Here is a 24,507-nt window from a genome sequence, read left to right as displayed (position 1 = left end):
TTACAATGTGACTAAAAAGAAGCATTCTAATAGAGGAAATGTAGGACTGTCCATTAAGAATTGATTACTTTTTCTCATAACTTACCCAAACGACTTAAAAGGAACTAAATATAGGGAATCAGACAGTTACCAAAAAGTTGCTAGACCAATGTTTCCAGAATGTTGTATGACTTGTAATCACATGTTCTTTACTCTCAAATTTACTGTATTGTTATAAGGAAAATCAGCAAACCTTATATTCACAAATCTTTATTATATGGTTAAAGAAAATTTACAAATTTGTCTATTTTTAAGGTACTATTATCATCCAGTAAAAGCAGATTCAAGTTTGCCTCTCTCAATTCTGCTCTACTAAGAAAATGTTAACGTAATGGAAACCAGAAGATAGTCCTGATACTTCTTCACCAGAGATTTGTAAACTTTAGAGTTGCTGCAATCAGCAGGCTACTCCACATTTTTAGCTCAAGAAAATGATGTATTGACAAAAATATTAAATTCTCAGTCTAATACATTAACTAGTATAACTTATCCAGCATTAAACAGGTCCACATTTTTCCCTGTTCAAAGTTAGCCTGCAACTGAGCATCAAAAAACAAGAGTATGTATAAAATAATTAGAATTATGGCATCAAAAAAATCCAGTTAATTGAGCAATTTTGTCTTCTCTGGAAGATGTGTAGCTGTCCACTATCCTGGCCAGATTTTCATGATATTTCTCCAAGCCAACCCTCAAGCTGAGGTAGATCTCCTTGGGGAGGTGGAAGAAAAGATAAGCAGATAACATTATTTTTTAGGAGAGAGGCGTAAGATACCAGGCATATTTATATACATTCCTTTAATAAGTGACATATTTGTCATTTTTTAAAGTACAAAGCACAGACATTTGCTAAACCTGTCAAGCACCTTTTACTTAAAAGAAATTGGGGCGAAAGTTTTCACAGAATAGTCTCTTCTCATCTACACCACACTTGCTCAGGAGCAGGGGTTTAATTTCTTTAGGTTTGAGAGCTGGATGAGCTTAATCAAAGACCACCCTACTCAGAGTGCATTTTGGCTGGGGGCTGCCAAGGAGTTTTAAATGGCTAAATGGGTTTCTTAAGCAACTGCAAGTCATACTGCACACATTTGGTCCCTTCAAACTTTCCCAGCTACAGAAAAAATGCAAAAAGAACTTTGCCCCAAGTGTTTGACTCCATCTATTTTATGTGGGCCTCCCGGGTAAGAAATGGGACACTGGTGAGCCATAGGAAGCCTTGTGCTACACTTTTTTCTGTCCTTGTTCTAGAGCCATTTAACGGCTGAACATGGATTACAAAACCTCAAAAACACCAGCCATTACTATGCTGCATGTCATTCTGGAGTGATATCAAGTTGTCAATGGAAATAGAAACTTGTACCAGAGTTGCTAAACCTACTTCTAATGGCACTTTTAACGATTTGACAAAAAATATTTTCCTTCTACGTTTCAACCATTTCCCTCCCTGAAATTATATGCTGTTAACCAGAATATCAGCTTCACCATAGAATGGAGTCAAAATGTTTGACTATGTATATACATGTACACATCTATGTAGAAGGAACATGTATCTACTCCACAGTATCAGAGCTCAACAATACCGAGTTCCTGAATGAGTTGTCGGATGAACTTTTTATTGTTGTGCTGCATAGGTTCTGTTCAGGTATTATGTTATCCTAAGCACTCAGCAAATGAATGCCTGGATGAGCCCCATCAATGTCACTCAGATGATACTTGCCCCCTGGAAGGATCTGTGCGCTCAGTCTCTATGTCTGCAGGGAGGGAATCCAATGAATATACAGCCAAATGCATAAAACCTTTCCTCCCTGGAGATATCATTGCAAAGACATGAGCATGCTGGATGACATCATGCCTGAAGCAGCTTTCACAAAAGCCACATCAGCATGAGGGCCTACTGCACGCACTCACCTGAGCTTTTGCCTTCTCTTTCCCAACGTTGTCACTGAGCTGTTGAATGGCACCTTTGAGACGCTTAATTTCTGTATGCGTTGCTGTCAGTTTTTCACAGACAACTCCTCTCTTCTCTTGAAATTTGTTGCAATTTCTAGAAAATAAAAAATTTACTATTTAGAAGCATCATCCCCAAATTAACATTTAATTAATCTTTTTATGCAGAAAAAAGTGGATTATAAGTATAAAGAAGCTGGGATGTTACGATTTGTTGTTTAATGGATTGAGGGCATCCCTGATAAATTCTACTTCTTCTATATAACTTGGGATTGAGATTTGGGAGAACAATGAGCCTAGCACACAAAATAATTTTGGGACAAAAGTCAACCAGCCCTAATTCTCAAGACCAGACAGGGCTAGAATATGGAACAAGTTCCTTCCACTTCACTCTACGTAGTGGGGGGAGTGTGAGAAAAAGGAGAACGATGCCTGGGAGTTGAGAAAGAATATTTTTGCTTAACAAATCCATCATATCTTACTGATCAACTCCAGGAAGTATCAGCGGCAGTAAAGGATAGCTTTTCAGTCTCTTAGTAATGTTCTTTGAATACAGCACTACCATTCGTTGTAAATGTTGTCATATGCATTTACTGGAGACAAGGCTGTCTAGGATCAAGCATAATTTTCCCTTTCACTTAAGAACCATTATGTTCCTTTGGGATCCGAACCCCAATTTCCCAACAGACCTTGAGGTGTCTGATAATGAGAAGTGACAGTGAAATTATGAATGATTCAGGAATGGCAAATAGATTTTATTAAAGTCTTTGTCATGAAGTTATTCTACTGTGACTTTTCCCAGAGAGCTAAAAGAAAAAAAAGCAGCATTAAGTTTGAACTACACTGAAAGTTTTGTCTTCAGGAATTTGCCTATTTTCCACAAGGCAGTATGTTTTAGTGTGTTTTCTTCAGATTGCTAATTTTGAATTGCATAAAGAGGTGCTAGCAGAATAAGCAGAATTAAACAACCTAAATGCCAGTAATTCATACTCAGTTATTGACTGTTTCTGTAGTTCCGTATCCTCACGTATCTTTTTAAGTTTGATTTCAACAGCAGCAATTTTTTCACGTTTAACAGTAACTAATCTCTTCAATGACATTTCCTCCGTCTTAGCATTCTTGAATCCACTTTTGCTATTCTCAGTTTGGTCCTCTAAAGTTCGGATCTGAAAAGCAAATGTTTTGGAAAAATGGAAGTAGCAGATATATATAAACATGTTACTAATTAGAGAAAATACTACTTAAAATGCTATAGGGCTAAACTAATGCAATGCCTGGACAATCCAAATATATTAAGCCAATTTATTTTGTGAAAAAAGCTTTTAAAAATGGTGTAATGTTTACATAATAATCTTGCAAAGAGAAAACAATGTAGAGTATATAGAGATATACAACATTATTGTTTCCTCAAGGTTTCAAAGACTGCTTTTCAAATGTTTTGTTGAGTTGTTGTGGGTTCTTAAAGAAAGAAATGAACACTATTCTGCTCATACCAGATTGGCTTGACATTAAATGAGCTATTTATGCAACATGTAATTCACTGCATTGTGGAAGAGTATCTATTACCTTGCTAGGATTCTGTTTGGACAAGTCTGTTTGCTGCTAGGAAAACTGGGGTCTCAGGCAAAATCTTACTCTCCCTGAATGTATCTTAAATATGATTTTGCCTTCCAGTCCATTTCCTACAGGGATATGGTGAGGATTTTTTTCCAGTTCAGACTTAATCTAAATAGAGAAAAATGGGGGTAGGTAATGAGTTTCTAATACTTCCCTCTCACTTGAAGAGGAACTTGACAAATTTCAGCAAAGAATATTCCTTCTTTTCTCCTTTTATACAGCAAGGATTGCCATATTACAACTATTACTTTGAAACAAGGGAGCAACACATTTCCTGCTTCCTTTATGACCCTTCTGTCTAACTCTGCTCAATTCACATTTATTTCAGGCTACATTCTACCAAGAAGAATGAGTACCTCAAAATATTTGATCAACAATAGTTCCACAGATAATATATTGGAACAGTACAAACCTCAGCCAATATATTTGATAGCTTATCCACATTTGCTCCTTGTGTTTGCATTTTTTTTTGGTACAATTGGACCTCCTGTTGACACGATGGAAACATCTCTACCAAGTCTCTATAAGCTTCATACTTCTCAATTACTTCTTGCTTTATAATAAAAAAATCAGAATTGAGGAGTGTGTTAGGGGTGGAGCTGCAACACTCATAATATACCTATAGCCACATGAAACTGTCTAATCAATCTGCGTTCTGAATCTGAAGTACTATCACTGTCAGCAATTCCTTTCTTCTATTTTGTGATTTAAAGTTTTCTACTGTTACACTTTAGCTTATTTCTTGATATAATGAATTTTCAGACACTGAACAATGTTTCACATGTGAATGATTTTGCTACTTCATAATCCTTTTCTCAATTTTGTTAGGATCAAAAATGCTTCAGAAAAAAAAAATCGGGGGGGGGGGGAGACTTCCGGTTGGGATTAATGGTGGCTTAGACATCTTCGAAATACCAGAGACTACATCATAGCTGATCAGTGGCTGGCAGCAAGCACTGGCCATTTAACTTGCTCTGAATCAAGGAGGAAACGAGAAATCAACCCCTCTGCCCTCTGGACGATTGTTTCTTGAAAGCTAATCAGAGAGATAAAAGCCTCTGTGAATGGCTCTGGGAGGCGGGGATCCATCTCCATTTGCAGCTGTGGTGCAGCCATTTATGGACACTAGAGCCAACTAAACCTCACTGCTAAACACTGTGGTTTATAATTATTTTTCAACTTAAGAGAGACCTTCCTTTGCAACAGATAAGTAATTCTCTTGGGCTTATCCTTATTTTTGGGACTCTATTTTTAAAAGAAGAAATAGAGCTTTAATTTGAATCTGATTAATTTGCAAAAAGATGGATGAAAATTGGAATTTAAAAAAGACTTAAAAGTTATTTACAGTGAAAAGGGAAGATTTGTTAGAAGTTTATTTTTCTATAAAACTCCATTTGCAGTAATGAAGTTTGCTTTTTCCACGGGAAAGTTTCTTGTTGGATTATGTCTGTTGATTGACTGGGTTTCTAAAACAGAAGACTGTGACTCAATCCCTGTGTGTTTCCTTTGACTGATGCCTGCGATTCCAGCTTGAAAGACACCAGAGGGTGTGAACAGTCAGTTTACTTTCTCTTGTATTTATTTATATCTGGCTAGACTTTTTACTTGTGCAAAAGAAGAAAAATAAATAAAAAGATCATGACTACTAGGAAAGCTGCGAAAGAAATGAGAGAAAGACGAGGCTCTGTACAGCAACTGTTAGAGGACAAGATGGTTGCTTTAAGTTTTTAGCTTTTTAAAGTTTTCATCAATGTTTGATGAATTAGGAGTTAAACTTGCAACTTTGGGAAAAAAATGGAAGAAAGGATAGATAAGATGGACAGTTATGTGAAACAAATAGCTGAAGAGATGAAACAGATCTCTGGAGAAGTGAAGCAGGTTACTGAAAGAACGGAAATGTTGGAGAATAAAGCAGAAACCAGAGATGTTGAGTTGGAGAAAGGACTGGATAATGTGGCTTTGCTGGAGTTAAGGGAGAAGGAATTTTGCCTGAGATTCAGAGCTATTCCGAAAATTTCAGGGGAAGATATTAAAAGAAGGGTAGTTCAAGCATTGGGAGAATTTTTAAATTGGGAAGAAGAAAAAGATGAAGATAAGCAAAGGCAGATTATGAATGGACCTATAACAATAATGGAAGTATCTGAAGCTATTAAAAAGATTAAACCAAGTAAAACATCAGGACCAGATGGGCTTCTGGGATCATCTTATAAAAAATTTGAGGATGAAATTCTATAACCGCTCCAATTTATTATGAATTTTATATTGGTGGAAGGTGGAATACCAGAGTCTTGGAAGGAGGCCAACATAGGACTATTACCTAAAGAAGGACAAGATTTGACTTTAACTAAAAATTATAGACCAATATCTTTATTGAATAATGTCTATAAGCTGTTCACAATGATTTTAGCTGACAGATTGAAAGTTATATTACAAGAATTTATTTATGATGATCAGTGTGGATTTTTACCTAAAAGACAGTTAAAAGATGTTAGAATGGTACTGGACATTATAGAATATTTGGAACACATAATGAAAAACAAGCTGCATTAATCTTTTTGGATGAAGAGAAAGCTTTTGAAAACTTCAATTGGCCTTTTATGTTTAAAGTTTTGGAAGATATGAGCTTTGGAGAGAATTTTATAAAAGGAGCAAAATCAATTTATACATCACAGAAAGCACAAATTATTGTGAATGGGGACTTAACTAAATCATATGAGATATCAGAGGGAATGAGGCAAGGTTGCCCACTGTCTCTCTTGTTGTTTATTTTAGTTTTGGAAGTTTTGAATAGAGATATAAGGAGAGATGAGAAGATAAGGGGTATAAAAATCAAGAAAGAGATATATAAGTTGAGAGCCTTTGCAGATTATTTGGTTTTGGTGTTGGTATTGAAACTTTAATTAAAAAGTTGAAAGAATTTGTTGCTTTGGCTAGTTTTAAAATTAATAAACAAAAGACTAAAATGTTAATGAAAAATATGATACAAGAACAAGAAGAACTGATGAACAAAACGGGTTTTGAGGTAGAAAAAAAGGTTAAATATTTGGGGATGAACTGGACAAATAGCAATTTTATGTTGTTTCAAAATAATTCTAAGACTTGAAATGAAATTTAAAAAGATACGTTAAGATGGAAAAAATTACAATTGGCATTTTGGGAGGAATTTCAGTAATTAAGATGAATGTTTTACCTAGAATGTTATTGTTGTTTCAAACAATACCTGTTATGACAACTGATGTTCCGTTTAAACAACGGCATAAAGATATATCTAAATAACAATGGCAAGGTAAGAAACTACGAATTAGGTACAAAGGTTTACAAGATGCTAAAGAAAGAGGTTTAGGTCTCCCAAATTTGAAGGTTTACTTTGCAGCTTGTTGTTTGGTTTCAATGAAAGAGTGGGTGACTTTGAGAAATAAGCTGTTACTGGAACTAGAGGGGCATGACTTAAGACTTGGGTGGCACGGCTATTTATGGTACAATAAAGTTAATGTAGATTTTAAAAATAATTTTATTAGACGTGCCATATTGAGAATATGGAATAGATATAAATCTATATTGTTTCCGAAGGTTCCTTTATGGTTGTCACAAGAAGCTTTTTATAGAGGAGAAATGATAACTAAAAATAAATAGTAAACTTATGGTGATATATTGGAATTTTCTCAAAGGGACTTTAAAATAAATACAAGAGAGGGATTGATATCAGAGGAATACATGTGTCAATGGCTTTCCTATGTACAATTACAAGAAAGATTTAAAATAGATAAAAGGGCTTATGGTTTTGAATATGGTAAGACTGAATTTGGAGTAGAATTATGTACTAAAGATGAACAGGTTATTGCAAAGATGTATAAACTTTTATTGAAACTAGAGACAGAATATGAACAAGTTAAGGACTGCTTGATAAAATGGACTAAAAACTTTGGTACAATGTACAGATGGAACAATGGGAAAATATGTGGCAGAAAGGACTAAAATTTACATTGTGTTATAACCTTAAAGAGAATTTTTATAAAATGATGTATAAAGGTACTTCAAATGTATGCTGGAAATGTGAACAAGAAGGGACATTTTATCATCTCTGGTAGACTTGTAAAAAAGCAAAAAAAAATTCTGTAATGAGATACATATTTGTATACAGAAGATTTTAAAGATTAATAAAATCAAAACCAGACACTTTCTTTTTGGGTTTGATGGACAAAAAGTTGGAAAACATTCATGGAAAAACAAAAAAAAGCAAGACTGTTATATGCACAGAGGTGGAAAGATAAGAGATTACCTACAGTGGAAGAATAGATAGTAAAGCTGATAGAGTTGGCTGAGATGGCAAAATTGATGGCTCTGATTCGAGATAAGACATTGTGTAATTTCAGTACTATAATTGGAAACCTTTTTTTGCAGGAAACAGAAAAAAATGAAATTATGTTGTATGGATTTGATGACTAGAAATAATATGGATTAATAGAAATAATGGAATTTTTTTAAAATTTAGAGTAAGAGTTTGATGTATATTGTTACTTATATATGTTGCAAGGAGGGTCAGAAGTCAATTTTCTTTCTTTTGTTGTTTCTCTCTTTTCTGCACTTTTGATCTTTTCTTTTTTCAATTTTCTTTTTCTTCTTATTCTTTCTCTCAGTATTAGTTTTTGTTAGTTTTCATTTTTCTTTTTTTAATTTAATATTATAAAAAAAACAAAATATTTTTCCTGAGTTTCTCTCTTCATTAAAATTTCTGTGCTGCACAAGATATATTTCTGCCTCCAGGAAAGGCTATTATTTTAGTCCATGATGTGACAACTCTTGCTTCTCTGCCAGTACCTCACCCTGTTTCTTCCAGACATACGTGTCATTGGCACCCCTCCTTCAAGATCTGTCCTTAATTTTTACAACTACAATAGAACCCTGGACTGGATTCTGTGGACCTCTGGTTCCCTGTATTCTCCACTTCAACTGGAATTGGCTGTAGCCTGGCTTCAAGGCAAGATTTCACCTACCCTATATTTCTCCCAGATCTTCTGTGCAAACTGTTTAATCCGAGCATTATATCTGCCTGCTTAGTTGTTTGACTTAAAAATCCTGTTATTAAATCAGCTGCAAACTTGCTAGTGTGATTGCTGGGTCTAGAACAGGACAAACAGTGGGCCACAGAATAATGTAAAGTGAGACTTCATCCCCTTTTAATAATGGAGGGGTGCCTTTGAGTCACCTGTTGGCTCCTGGCAACTTCCTGGAAAATTCCCTGCAGTTTTCTGGGCAAAACTTTGGAAGTGGTTTGCCATTGCCTCTCTTTGGTGCTGAGAGAAAGTGACTGGTCAAAGGTCACCTAGCTGGCTTTGGGCCTAAGGCAGCACTAGAACTCAGTCTCCTGGTTTCTAGCCTGGTGTCATAACTACTACACCAACTGGATATCTTTAATTATAGTATGTTAGAAAATCTTGGTGTCAGTACTGAGTGTTCATTATGAGAAGGGGAGTTTAATCTATGAGAACAATGATTGACTATATACCATCAAGTCAGTGTCAACTGTTAGCAATCACATAGATTTTCTCCATGGCAATCTGTCCCTAACTTGGTCCTTCAGGTTTTATGAGAACAATTGGAATCCCAATTCCCATTACCCAGAAATGAAAGAATATACCAAATACATAAATACAAATGCAGAGAATGGAGACCTGCCAGGACCAAACGCAATGGGAACACTGGCTGCTGGAACATAAGTGATGCTATGTTAGGGTCTATTGGTGCCCATCAGTATGAAGCTAGCAATGGGGGTGAAGAGCAAGGACCTAAGAATATTTCTGACCTAGAAGAGTTCTGCAAGAAAAAAATCATTTTATTATATTTTACTTTTTTGAACAAATATATTTTTCACCTCTTTTTGGATCACTAAGGATTATAAACTTTCATTACCCCCCACAAATACTAGGGGGACTAAAAAACAAACAAACCTCAATTATTCACTGGAAGAATGCAACAAAATTGCGAAACATTTGGTGAAACAGTGGTGTGGCACTCTGGTTCCTTAACCTGGAATGTCAGGATGTAAGAGATCTTGGTAACAGAGAACAGACTGCTCCCAACCTCCAGCATATTTGCCGCAAACCTGCCTTCCCAACAGTTCCTTCCATGGTGTATCTGAGCTGGAAGTAAATTGGTTCAACTGCTGAAGAGCTAAATACTTTAGGAACAACACCAGTCCTGCATTACATCAGAGTGCTTGTGGGGACATGTATTTAAATATTTCCTTAGGCACAGAAAAGCTAGAACCAAGTTGAGACAATTGTCAAATTTTGTACTTCTGGTACATGTTTGTACTGGCTTTCATTATTATAACAAATCTGTAAGATCCAATTAGCTGTATTAATTTGGAAAAAAATTCTTAAGAATTTAACTTAATTTTAGGAATCCATAGAAGCTGAAGCTGTGGGAGGCAAATCTGACAAATGTTGATTTTGCTCAGTTATCAATCTTAATTGCTGCTAAAATATAAAACAAAACCAAAAAACCCATAATATTAAGATTTACCTTGTCTTTTTTAATCTTCTGCAGTGTCTGCTTCAGCCGTTCTCTGCAATTAGTCAGTTCCTCTGGAGACTCTGTAATCCTGGACTTCAGTTGCTCTTGTTCTTCTTTTAGATAACAGATTGCCAATTTCAGGTCATTCTATTTAATGGGAACACAACCCTTTTTAATCTTAATGCTTTCAGTAGTTTAGAACCATTTGATTATCAAATAAATCTTACACAGCTAAATCTTCAATATTTGCATATACATTTTGGAGAGAAGGAAGAGGAGCCCAAAACACAGCCATTTATTTCCAGTTTTTTAAAAAAAAATTTGAATCCAGAATTTACTAAAAGAAGAATGAATAAATTGCAGGACTGTTAATTTCCCTAGAGGAAATATACAACATAACATACATAAAATACTCATTCTTAAATATTTTTTATATTTGGCCAGATTTAATACTGCTCTTCCATTGCACTGTTTTATATTTAAATACTATGTCAATATACACTTTCTATACAGATTTAGGGGTTGAAAAATGTTGTTGCCAGAATCAATTACTCTTCATTCATCCTTGCACTCTGCATTGCTGCAGTCTCTTGAATACTTTTGTTAATGGTCTTGGAGATTGCAGCATACGTTTCAAAACATATAAAAGACTCTACTGAGGTTGGCCTCCAAGCTTACATGCGTGTATGAGCTCTGTTCATCCTCTTGTGCATTGCTGATGAAACAAAAGTGTTATAGAGAGGCTGGATGGCATCTGTTACGGATGCTAGTAGTCAATTCAAGTAAAGGGTTGGACTATGTAATCTCCAAGGTCACTTCCAATATTCTATGATGATGCTGTCAATGGTACATTTTGTCTATAATGGTTTGACTTGTTTGCTGCAGCTTTTCTTCCTTCAAATGTTAAAGGAAGATTTGTTGTTTGCTGAACAGAGTATGAGTCTGACTCTGGTTGTGATTACTCTTCTTTTGTTATGTGTACTAAGGAGTAATGATGATAAATGTAATTTACATTTAGGATAGATGTGGTTCCTAGGGTCAGTCAGTCAGTCAGTCTTTCTGATAGAAACACAAATAGCTTTTTTTGGCAGCCACCCAGCACCAGGCTGCTGAAAAGGAAAAGAAAGGTACCTATTTCTTTCAATACTGGTAGATGTTTGAAAGAACATGATTTCTTCTCAGTGATCATCAGATGGCAGCAAAGAGTCAGGTGGTTTTTTTTTTTTTGGTTATCTCTTTGCTGTCATCTAGTGATCCCTGACTTCGGCAGCTTCAAAATTCTGCTATTGCAATATCTAGGACTTCCAGAACTGCTCTGGATTCTGGGTTGACACAACATGGAACAGGCAGTAATGGACACTGTTCCACCCCAAAACCAACCAGTCCAGAATAGATATAAAAGTGTGAGTACTTGCAATGGTAGTCTCCTGGGAAGCATGAGGGATGAAATTGCTAATGTCAAGGTCAGGACCAGAATACTGATCCTCCCCCCCCCAGTCATCCTGTCACATGCAGAGGATGAGTCTGGCTAAGCAAACTTATCTCAGCATAAGAGCCACTGAACTCAACTTAGTTCAGAGTAAGGGCATGTAAATTTATGTATTTCTGCAGTCTTTTTCTCTTACGTTAGTATGTGTACTCACATGTATATGTGTGCAAGAGGAGATTTTGTATAAGTATGCAAATGGAGGTTTAATTTTATAAAGGAGGTACCTTATTTTACAGGCTATTTTAATTAGCAGTCATTAATTCTATCACTTTTAAACTTTTTTGTCCTTGCCCTGCCCTTTTATGCTACATACACATTCTTTTTTAGGGGGAGGGGGGTGAAATGTGATTTGGTAATTCTAGCTGACAGGACAGAGATACAGCAATCAGAATAACCTTATTTCTTGCTCATCTTCAAGGTGGGAAAGAAAGTGTTATTTTAAATTCAGAGCCAACTTCCTTTCTGATAGATACTGTACTTGGTATTTCATGTATTATTGCCATTTTTTAGTGCAATGGGGCTTGTGTTGGAAGAGTACTCTACTTCCCTACCTGGTGTGAAGGTACAGAACATGCTGTTCATGAATCACAGCAATACTTCAGTTTAAATAACATCCTTCATTTCTCTTGCAAAGAGAAACAAATGCCTAAATTTGAGCAAATCAAGTCTATCAAATCAATCTGCAATATAATGAAGACTACAGATTTTCTTACAAGTTTAAAAAATCCTTTTTATACTTATTGTATTGCTGGTCTTTTTCTTGTGTTTGGCCTTGGACTGTAAATACATTTTGATTGATTGATGACAGATAAAATAGAAAAAAGGATAGATGGAAAGGAAATTGGTCTACCTCTGTCCGTGCAGTATTTCTGAACTGTGCTTTATGCAAGGAGAGGGGTTATTTGCCAATAGGTTAAAACACCCCCCCCCTTTTAAAGAGATATGTAGTAATTTCAATTCAAAAGCAAAAGGGTACTTTGGATCATACAAGGATGTGCATGTTAGTATATGTCAGCAACTCCTTAAATCAAATGCATAACTTCCCAAGAATGCAAAGCAACTGCATGATCATGATAGAAGACTCAGCTGTTTCAACAAGTTGCAAATAGATATTACAAGGGCACCCTTGCATGCTCCAAAATCTCTTTTTGCCTTTGAATCCAAAGAGCTGCACAGCCTTATAATTAAGCAGCTTCAGAGGGAAAATACTCAAATTCAGGGTTAGCAGCCAGTCTTGTTTCTAAGTATTAGTACAGTAGACACTAAGAACATTCTGTAATTAGTCCTGATTTATCAGTAAATTCTAATCATCACACTATGGATCACATCTGGAAAGTTTATTAAAAATGTGCAAACATATAAATGAAAGCCAACAGTGTAGTTCAGTGTAATTTTGCTAAGTAGGTAAACATAGCAGCAAATAGCGTGTACAGAGCAAAAAATGTGTTTTGTTCTATGCACAAAGCAAATATGCTGTGCCTTGAAGTTTACCTGGACCATTCCAGAAAGAACACAGTCTAACTTAAGTGAAATGGGTTGAAATAAGTTTCAGTCAAGGAAAGCCAAAAGAGGCTAAAGGGGCAAATAGGCCAATGCTGGTATAACTTACCTGTCTTTCCTCTCCTCCTCCTCCCCATCTCTCCATAGCTAGCTTTCCTTTCCCCCCACCCCAAAATACCTCTGTTACAGCATAGACATTCCAGGTCTGCAACCAGGCCAAACATGCATGTTCTGGATCCCTTCAAGGGCAAAGCATACTTTGATCTGTGCAGAGGCTGCCTGATCTGTATACAGAATGGCTTGCACATCCCTAGTGGCAAAAAATCTTAGCTCAAAAGTGACACAAGCATGAAGTGGTTTAAAATATAATGTATCTGAAATATTCAAAAGATACTCACAATATATAGTATGTAAGCTATTATGGAAAGGCATATGCTAAGTCTTATCAGTTTTTGTAGTCAGATTTATTCCTAAATTTACTGATATTTGCTTAAGTTCCACTTACTAGACTCTGATTTTTTTCTGCAATCTCCATTCTTTTTTGGTGGATCACTTCTTGTAGAACACTCTAGGAAAAGAACAATTGCATGACGATTAAGAACATTTATTTGGAATGCTTATAATCTGGCCCAGTCCTGGAGGACTGTATGTGGCAGACAACAATGTACAAAATAAAAAAATTTAATCATAAAATCCAAAAATTAAATATAAAGGACAAATGCTCCCACTCAGGACCACTAGGAGCCAAAGGGTTGCTAAAACAATATAGGCTTGACTTGCTTACTGAATATTAACAAGGTATGGGGTGGGGAAAGAATTTCAGAAAATGGGGCTGCCATGGGCAAGTGAAATCTAGATGACTGGACTGAATGGGCAGATTCAATCCTGCCAAAGTATTGCCTAATGCATCATGGTGCTGCACCATATACAGCTTAAAAGATAATGACCACTACATTAAATGGGGCCTAGATGCCTACTGGCAACCAATGCACAACTTTAGTATAGTTCTTATTCTATACTGTCAGGGCTGTCCCAGTCTTGCTACCACATTTTGTACTAGCTGTAGCTTCCAGGTGGTATTCAAAGGCAGAGCCACCCAAAAGCACATTGCAGAAGCCCCATCAGGTTGTGATCAAGACATGAGTTACTGTGGTCATGGCATCCTAGTTCAGGTAGGGCAGTAAGTAGTGCACCAGCAAAAGCTGGGGAAAAGCTCCTGTGACCATGGCTTCTACCTGCTGCCTGAACAGGAGGTGAGAATCCAGAAGGACCCCCAAGCCATGAACCACCTCTTCAGTGGGATTATGTATGTATGAATGATCTCAATTTATATGACTTCTTATTTCAAGTTCATGACTCTGGGTGGCTAACAATAATTAATTAAGAGTAACTACTGGAACTGATATTGATTCAATGCTTACTGACACCTACAGACTTTATCAGGGTAGGATTTAATCTGAGCTTGTTTCTTCCCATCCAGGATTTCCATGGCATCTTGGCTTGGACCTGGGTGGCAATGCATAATTAAATGACACCTCACCTGAACTGACAAATAACTTCTTCCAATGGTTTAATATGGGACAGTGCTGATCCATATGGGACCCTGCATTGGAGCTCCTGTGGACTTGAAGACTCCCCCACAATAATCATCAAATGGAATTGTTCACTTGAATGAGAGCTGAACCTTACTCCCAACCCTTGGATGTGGACCAGGATACCATGCTTAATGTTATCAAAAGGTGCTAATAGCTCTAACAAGACCAAGAAGGGTGTATTCCCCACATCTAGGTCTTGGTGAAGGTCTACCAGAGCAAACAATTCTGTATTTGTCCTATTAATGAACCCGAATCCAAACTGAAATCTATGTTGTACTTAGCTTGTGATATATGTTTTAAGAGAGTCTTCTATTTTCATTTCACTTTAGAATATCTTCAATTTTAATCACACATTTTTTTCTTCCATAATATGAAGGCATTTCTAGGAAGGCTAAATAAGGTTTGGTTTCACACATCACAGTTAGCTATAATATGGTTTGTAAAGTAACCTAACCCTATATGTGAACCCAGCCAACTACAGTTTATTCAACAAACCAAGGTTAAAAATATTATTTTTACAATAATGCTTGAACCCAGCTATTATGAGCATATGAGCCATATAGAGAAACAGAAGAGCTTGTCCAATCCAACTCCTCAGAAGCAATTTATGACGGCTTTGCTAGGAAACAGGGAAGGAATAACCTCTGGACAGACTGAGTCATTGTAAGTCAGACACCTCTGGTACAAAGTAGTTATAAGAATGGGAATGGAAACAACATAACTGAAGCTAATCAGTGCATGTTTTCTAAATCCTAAACCATTAATGTGATGTTCTAAAAAAATAGCAGGTCATAATATATATTTTACTACAAATCCTCTTAAGTTGTTATGTAATGGAAGAGCTAAGTACAGCACAGATTGTGCACATCAAGTGGACTCTAGTAAGAAGGATACATACTGTTTTCTGCCGATATTCTTGGTTGAGTTTTTGCTGCAGTTCTTGAATATCTTGAGACAGCTCCTTGAACTCTACTTGCTGGTCTGCAGGAACAGTACTGAGTAGACAGAAATAGTGCTCAGCATAGAGAAAAATGGATTTGATATGTAAATATAACATATAATGTATATATCATTTCACTTATTAGAAAAGCTGCTTCTTTTTCATGAAGCTACCTGGCAACCTTAGGTTCTGCAGTAATATAAGAGGATATTTACTGTAAATTTTTAGAAAAGTATATTAAAGGAATAGTCTTTCTATATGTATTTGCTCAAACAAATTTAATTCAATAAGCAAAATAAAAATTATTAATTTGGAAAGGATGGAACTTACAGAGAGCTTGCATGAAAATAGCAGGGGAGGTAAACAATGATTCGACAGACACAAAGAAGCACATAGCCCCTTCTCATCAACCCAGGCCACATCTACACAACCACTTTGTGTGTAAAGAGAACTCAACAGATATTTGCATCTAAAGTGGTTATTGGAGCTCCAGAGACTTGGCCCAAGAAAAGCACAATCTCATTCCTTTTTTAACTGAAGGCAAGTCCCTATATTATTGGGGCTATATTGTAGAAACTGAACAAATTCAGCTCCAATAAGTCATTGTGAGAATGTGTCCTTCCCAAAACCATTTCAACCATGCTTCCCATTGGGAATGACAGAAAAGATAAGAAGTACCCTACCCACTAGGAGGTATGAGCATATTTCCCTACCCACTAGGAGGTATGAGCAGAAGTACATGTAATGGAAAAGCTGGAGGAGAAGGAATCTCACTGACTTCTTCCTTGGGAGAAATAAGCCAAATTTGAGAAAGAAAAGAAGCGTAGAAAGAAATATCTGTTCCCTTCCTCTGACCGTGCCCTGACCCATTACAATGTCATGTAGGCTTTAATTTCATATTATAGCACTTACTACAGATAAATATAATCTCCATAAAAGACCAGAAGTAATCAAGAGCAAGCCTACAGAAAAACTGTCCAAATTTTTTTCCTTATGAGAAGTACTTCAAAAAAAACTCATTAAGAGCACCTAGTTATCTGTTCCAGGGCCAATTTACAACACTCCCTGTAACAACATGCAAGGCTCAATCTTTGGCTCAAATGCCTTCCCTCATTGACAAGATAATCCACATGAAAAGCATATAAATAGAATTCAGACATGCATACTCCAAATGGTATTACAAATTCTATGCCGGATAGGAGAAGGCACAGTCTTATGAATTGATTTTCAAATAATAATTTTAATATGAAGTACTCATTCAATAGTTATCTTACTCCAACTTTTCCAGCTTCAGTGTCGCATCCTGGATTGCCATCTGAAGTTGTTGCTCTTTTTCCATTGCTGATTTCTTTGAAAAAGAAAAACTTACATTACATGCAATTCAACATAGAAAAATTGCAACTGGCTATAAAAAGTGAAATTAGTCAGAATATATTCTTCTGCTGAGCTGCAAATCAGGCAGTAAAAGCTCCAAATTTTGCCACACAGTTTGAACCAACAATAGTGGCTACTAATAAATGAAAACTGGATACGTCTCCTAGATTAATTAAACTAGAGAGGAAAGGGAGACAAATGTCACTTTCTTAATGGCAGCAGTTCCACATCGCAAAAAGCTTCTCTTGTTCTTCAGCAGATCAGAATATCAAATAGATGAATGCTTTTTAAACCTGGAAATAGGAGGACTTCCAGTAGAATGATTCAACCTTGAAATTTTTAGAGGTACAGGTAGCCCTTTCTTAACGACCATTTGTTTAGCAACCTTTTGAAGTTATGATGGCGCTGAAAAAAGCTACTTACAACCAGTCCTCACACTTACGACCATTGCAGCACCCATGGTCACATGATCACCATTTGCGACCTTCCCAGGTGGCTTCTGGCAAGCAAAATCAATGGGGAACTGCATGATTCACTTAACAATCACATAATTCACTTAACAACCACAGTGATTTGCTTAATGACCTCTGCAAAAATGTTGTAAAATTGCATGCAGTCACATGATGCCTTGCTTAATGACTGCCCTGCTTAATGATGAATTTTCCAGTCCCTATTGTGGTTGTTAAACAAGGGCTACCTGTAAGGGTTAACTGAATTCCATCATCCCATTTAAAACAAGTGGTAGTTGCCAATGAGTTTTTTGGGGGGAAAGGGAAGGGAGAAATATAGTGTTAAACTGGGTATCTTGTTATTTTAAAACTGAATTTGTCAGTCTTGCTAAATCAAATTAAGCTTAAATTTAATTAAGATTAAATTAAGGATTACTTGTAATATGATTATTCCAGATGTACTCTGCCATATTAAAATGTAATACGATAGGAATTTTTGGAAGCTCCTGACTGTGTCTAGATGTATAGATGTGCATCTCTACTACAGGTGATCCCACTACAGTAGTGCCCTTAACCAAGAAGCCAGACAATTCTTAGCGGTAGAAAAACACTTGAGTTTCTCTTCTTCATTGGAAAAGGCAATATATGACAGCACTGTATCGCATCTCAGAATAGCTCTTTCAGGCAAGAGTGTGCAAGTCGTTGCAAACTTTTCACTTGAATATTGCGTAAATGGAGGCAGATGCATCCTTCTACTAATAATGACAGACACCAAAATCAAAGCTCAAGCCATCTTTTTTCATCGGGGGAGGTAGTGATCACCATCACCATTTCCTTAGAAAATTTTGAGTGGTTGCCTCCTCGATCGAATGAATGGCAACAGTCTCTGCAATTATGCCATTTCCAATATTACAATCACTGTCAAAACCAGCAATTCAAAGTACACTTAAAACCTTTTTGTTTCAAATGCTTTTAATTTGACTACATAAATGATCACTCAAAGAATATTCCTTAATAGTCTAAAGGCACCTTTCTTTGCCAAATTCTCATTGTAATTAAACTGATAGGAGATTAGAATGCTGACACATCTAAAAATAAATATTATATCCTATCCCAGTTACATCAGGGCCTTTCTTCTTTTTATTATCATTCAGCGTGAAGTGTGACATGACAAGTTGTGGAAGTACCTAATCAAATATTTCACAACACAGATTTAGGGCTACAACAGTTAATCTAGAGAAATGCCAAGGAAATACCCCACTCCCTTAGGAGAAACATAACTGAAAGATAATCACTGGTTCTAAAAAAAGATTGCGTAAACATAAAAATGTCAAAACTTGAGAACCTTGGAATGTTCATCCTAAGTTACTAAGTCCTACTGACAGTGCCTAATTCTTAATTCTGAACACATACATGCAATGTATATACATGCAATCTATATGTACTCTCAGAGCACTGCAATAAATACATAGCCAAATCATAGCACTCTTCTTTGCTTGTTCATATACATGTTTATGGATGTTATCTGGGGTGCTTTTTAACTGTCTGGCCCCATAACAGAAATAGAAAAAGAGGTAGGCTCCATGACATTTCACCAAAGCCTGAAAAAAACTGATATAGCAGTCTGTTCCTATTGCAAATAAATCTTATTGACAGGGAGTACTACTTAATTTCTCTACCGCCAAAGCAAATAATCAGTAGCAAGGGTGACTGAAGGGACTATAGGTCATAAAGTTGTAAGACTGGATTTTCTGAGTCATTGTGGCAAGTAACACAGAACACTAAGTTCAAAGATTGTGCAAAGAATGGCTTGTTTTACCCATGAGTTGTTGAACAAACTATAGTGACCTGGTTCACATGTAACACTACCTCATCAATCATAATTTACAAATCATAATGACTGGGTTACATTTTGTTAAGTTCAATTATCTTAAAAAGGTATGAAAAGTACATTGTGTCTTGCATGTTCAAAGACAGCCAAATTCTGCATGATTATCTGACTGAAACTTGATGTATCTTTGAGAAATCCAGATAAAATAGCAGGTGACAAGAGTCTTCAAAAAGGGAGAAGCAAAGTCTTCAAAAAGAGAGAAGCAAAGAATCCAGAGAACTATAGATCAATCAGCCTGATATCAATTCTTAGGAAGATTTTGGAATAGATCATACATTGCTTGATCTGTAAGCAAGCACTCTGAAAACAATGCAGCAATTACCAAAATCACCATAGATATTTCAAGAGCAAATCTTGCCAGGGTATCCTTCTCATTTTTTGATAAATTAAGAACCTTGGCAGCTTGTGAGAATGCTGGAAGCATAATACATCTTGATGTCACCAAAACATTTGAAGCACTCCATACATTTTGATTAATAAGATGTAGTGGATAGCAGCTAGATGGCAATGACAATTAAATGGATACATAGCTGATTCAAAAATCATATTCAAAGAGTGGTCATCTAGGGAGTCTTCATCAAACTGAAATGAGGTATTGAGTTATGTGCCACAAGCTTCTCTCTGAGGCCCATATACTTCAATACTTTTATTAATGTCTTGGATGAAGAGGTAATGTTTATTAAATGTGCAAATGATGCAAAACTTGGTAGGCTAGATAAAACTCTAGAAGATTTCAAAACTACTTTAGCATATCTGAAAAATATGTTGAAACTTACAGAAAGGAATTTAGCATTTAATAAATGCAAAGCTCTTCACCTAGGAAAACAAACAGAATGTATAGATATAGGATAGCTTGGCAATGGTACTTGTGAAAAAGATATTGGAATAGTAGCTGTCTGCAATATGCTGTAGCTTCAAAAAGGGTGAATACAATTTTAGGTTGGATCAACAGTCACTTCTGAATCAAGGAAAATAGGAGTGCTGCATTGGTCAGATTCCAGTCAGTATTGTGCCAAGTTCAGGACAACAGTTGTAAGGGTTTAGATAAGCTGCAACAGGTCCTAAGCAGCGATGATCAGGGAACTCAAATGTAAGTCCTATAAAAAGAGTGAATGAATTGAGAATATTTTGAGATTGAAGGAAAATTTGATAGCACTCTGGAAATACCAGAAAAGCTGCCACACAGATCAATTCTCTATCATTCCATAGTACAGGGCATGGAATAACAGATTCAAACCACAGGGAGGGAGATTCTGATTAAGAATTATAGCTGCAAGAGTAAATTGACAAGGGACTTAATTACTTAGAGATTTGGTGGGCTCCCTTTCATTTGATGTATTCTAGTGGACGCAAGACAGCTGAGGATGCTTTAATCCTTTAAGACAGCAGCCAGACAGCATACGAAGCCAACAGCTCTTGGTTTTAAGACTGATGAACTAGGGATTAGAACCTAGCCCCCCCCATTTAACCCCCCCCCCGTGTCAGTGGAGAACCGTGGGGTCCCTCCAGTGTGAGTCTGGGACTCTCTCCTGGGAGTGAGTCTGGGAGTGCATGACGATATTAGGATTCACCTCCTGGGTGGGAGATAGGTGTGAGGGAGTGGGATGCCCGCTCTGACTAGTGAGAGGTCGTGCAGGGGGGTAGAAGGTGTGAGGGAGTGTAAGGTTTGGTGGGGGTGAGTCTTGGATAGGATCGCACCTATGCGACCTCTCTTGCCACATTGGCCCCGACACTCCCTGTGGTTTACAGAGGAGTTGAGGGTGCTGAAGAGGGTCGAGATGTCTAGAGTGCTGCTGGAGGAAGACAAAGGCCAAATCCAACTGAACATAGGTTAGAGCTGCTATCAAGGCCTACATTGTGGCGATAAGAGTGGCAAAGCACCAATACTTCTCCGCTCTTATCACGTCCGCAGAATGCTGCTCGGCGGCCCTGTTCAGGATCACTAGGTCCCTCCTTGGTAAGGGGGATGTTCATTTGCAGGGCTGCTTGGAGGAATTTTCAGAGCATCTGCAGGACAAAGTCACTTGGATTCGTTCCAAGTTAGACTCTGAACATGGGGCAGGGTCTGGGGAGATAGCGGGGGACCGTTCTTACCCAGTTATCTGGGAACAGTTTGATCCTGTTGATCCTGAGGGCTTTGAAGACCTGGTTCTGCCACTTGGCCTGGGGTGGGGAGGGAATACTTCAAGCGTGGGGATGGCTAGCCCCATAGAGGCCTGCTGTCTTCAGCCCCAGATCCTTCATCTTCTTGGACTCTCTTCCTCTTTTTTAGTAATGTTTTTTAAATGTTAATGCTTGTGTGAACCACCCAGAGTCCCCCATTGAGGGGAGATGGGCAGGGGAGTAAGTAAGTAAGTAAATAAGGATTCTTGAATTAAGTAGTACACTGGAGTTGATGAACTAAATGCCCCTTAAAGTTCTGATTCCATTTCTTGATGAAATCATGAGAAGTCAGTTATCTATATAATGACCAACAGGTGTAAAAATGAGAAGCAGCAGCTGTAATACAACAAACCCTGATGGGAAGACATAACACTAATGTTTTGCCATCATATTTTAAACCGAAGCATCACCAGTGCTGTGAGGTCACTGAAGATACAGATCTTTCAAGAACGTCAGAGCAAATAATATCTCTCCTGTATTACAGAGATGGTAGCAGAGCATGAGACCATTTAGTATGAACCTGTTATTCCTTTCAGATATAGAAATTAGGCACTGAGATGTTTCAGGAGTATGAAGTATTAAGAGGAATAGTATTTCAGATTTATGAAGAAGGCAAACACTTCATAATTCCTCTAAAAAGTGGGATTAGGATTGCCTGACTACATGACACCCAGATGATTGATGAATTCCAAGTGGTAATAATCTGGTTATCCAATTTTTCAGCGTCTTAAGAAAGAACATAACTGTGATATTATAGGCAAGATGAGACAGAAACAGCCTTGCAATACAAGATAGTCTTATTACTGAGAAAAAAAGGAATGGATCCAGATTTTACTTGGCCCTGTTTCTTGCAAATATACAGTATGTATACTTCCATCAAAACACTATGTAAGGCTCTCTTACTCTCTTGCACATTTGTCAGGAAGGTTACAGAACAAGTTAAAGGCTGGCTCAAGGTCATTTAATAAGTTTCATATTATTTAGAATTTGATAAGTTCTAAAATCTGGCTTTTTGTAGAACTGGCTGAATTTGTAAAAAGCAGACCTCAAAGAAAACTGCAAGTCCAACTGACAAATCTGGTTTTTCTTTTTTTAATAATGTTATCGAAGTTTTTAGTAAATGTAGTAAAAAGTAATACAAACTAAACTAGAAGAAAAAAGAAAAGTAAAAGAAAAATTCAGAGGTGCAGGGAAAAGAAAAGAAAAGAAAAGAAAAGAAAAGACAATAATAAAGAAGTGGCTTCCAAATTTCATCGCACTGAGCATAAGCTAATATAACTTTTTCACCCTCTTTTAAAATTACAAATAAAAAAACCCTCTTCTTCCCATAGCCTAACTTTTATCTATGCACAATCCACAAATCATTTTTTCAATCCTGGTTCAGCAAAACATCCATTAGGAGTTGCCAGAAATATCAAATAGTTTATCCCTGATCAAATAGTCCAACGTTATATTCCTTCTTTTTGCTCTTCACAATCTTAACCTTTAAATCATTCCAATGGTATTGCAGGATTTGATCCTTCATCAATCTTTAGCATTGAGAGAAGTCTTCAAAGCTTTCACCAGCCTACTTTGTAAATCCCATAAAGAGGCATCGTCCAGGATTTCTTGTTGCAGCTGTTCTATGTCCAGATCCTTTTCTTGATTTGTCTTTTGTATCCCCATTTTGGTAATCTCAATTTTGTTGCCTTCCATGCCTTCAAATTCTATAATGTTTGCGTCAGGTAACAACTGTTTTTTTAAAAAAAATTCTCATCATCTTCTAAACGTTTAATCATTGAAATCTGTATCATTTCTGAGATATTAGTTATTAATACCTCAGTCCATTTTTCAAATGATTTTTTGAGACAAGTAAAAGTTATAGCCAGCTTAGCCATTTTAACTCTTTTCTGCCTGGTCCTTTAGTTCCCTCTAATAACCATTTGCAACCTTCATTAAGCCTCAATTTCTAACATGGATTTAGTCCCGTTTCAGTTGGTTCCTACAGATATATTATTTAATTATACTTGTTTTTCAAATCTTACAACAAAAAAACAAAAAACAAAAACCAATATTCCAAATCTCTTTGGTCTCCCAGTCCATTTAAAACTTTCTTAAATTAGCAAAAAAATGTTTTTTGTTTTTTGTCAATTGTATATTATTTTAAACTCTTAAATCTGTTTAAAATTCCTTAAACCCAAAGAAGATAACTCACCAGGTGTGAAATTAAGCTTGCCATTTTGAAGGTCTCTAATATCCATAAAGCAGTTAAATTGAACATTTTCAAATGTGATTAGAAAGTGAGTTTAGCTGGCTTAGTGTCCTTATTTAAGGGTACACCGTTGCCGAGAGCAAAGATGTCATCTCCTCAGCTCCCAAACCCACGGGAGACCACTGTTTTATGGTCCCCTTGCGAGGAGCTGCCATTCAGAGTGCTTGTGGGCTATCTCCAGTTCTCTCCCCTCTCCAGAGAAATTCTGAAGGACCAGTCTGCTCACTGGTCCTTCGTTCTTCAGTGATCATTGTCTATGCTGTTGAGACATCTTCAGTCAGCCATGACTCACCCAGAAGTCCACAAATTTGGTTTTTCAAGAGCAATTTCCAAGTCTCATGAACTAAGATGCAAAATGAATAGATAGCTAGATAAATAATTCCTTTTTTCTGCAAATCAGATGATAGGACAATTACCATCCCATCTATTTTGGGTGGACAAGGGGAAAAGGGCTAAGTGGAACTCTTTTTATTTTGTAAGACCTTTGAACCCACAGACTATATGGATTGTGCAAGATGGCCTTGGTCTCGAAAGGCCACCTTTTGGCCATCAGCATTGCTGCCAAAGCTCTTATGGACAAGTGCTGCCTAACTTCTACTGGAATGAAAGTGGGGACAGTGCAATATTAATGCCAGGTAACTAACACCACATAACCTGACATCTGATCCTCAGGCTGTCCCCACCCAATGGAACTCAAGTTTTCTGTTATGGAAGCAATTGCTGGAACTGCAGGTGGCTG

General features: G+C 36.8%; 1 protein-coding gene across 2 annotated transcripts in view; it reads right to left on the bottom strand.

The window, feature by feature from the left end:
- Nucleotides 1–239: 239 nt before the first annotated feature.
- Nucleotides 240–24,507, bottom strand: part of NUF2 (NUF2 component of NDC80 kinetochore complex) — a 34,912-nt gene continuing 10,644 nt past the window's right edge. Inside the window, exons 6-13 of one of the 2 annotated variants that reach the window (XM_088153952.1) lie at nt 16,915–16,988; nt 15,599–15,695; nt 13,611–13,673; nt 10,126–10,263; nt 4,013–4,153; nt 2,974–3,149; nt 1,945–2,080; nt 240–747 (exon numbers count right to left, since the gene is read on the bottom strand). In XM_088153952.1, coding sequence (XP_088010078.1) covers nt 628–747; nt 1,945–2,080; nt 2,974–3,149; nt 4,013–4,153; nt 10,126–10,263; nt 13,611–13,673; nt 15,599–15,695; nt 16,915–16,988 — 945 coding nt within the window. In that variant the 3' untranslated portion in view covers nt 240–627. The remainder of the gene's footprint in view (nt 748–1,944; nt 2,081–2,973; nt 3,150–4,012; nt 4,154–10,125; nt 10,264–13,610; nt 13,674–15,598; nt 15,696–16,914; nt 16,989–24,507) is intronic. The other variant, XM_088153951.1, reaches the window with a different exon arrangement.

The sequence above is a fragment of the Python bivittatus genome, unplaced genomic scaffold, assembly GCF_059951505.1.
Source record: "Python bivittatus isolate LINGU-HERP-01145 unplaced genomic scaffold, Pbiv_v1 ctg000700_np1212, whole genome shotgun sequence".
Taxonomy (NCBI): Eukaryota; Metazoa; Chordata; class Lepidosauria; order Squamata; family Pythonidae; genus Python; species Python bivittatus.
Note: the sequence above shows the minus strand (reverse complement) of the source record. Positions and strands in the feature narration are given on the sequence as shown.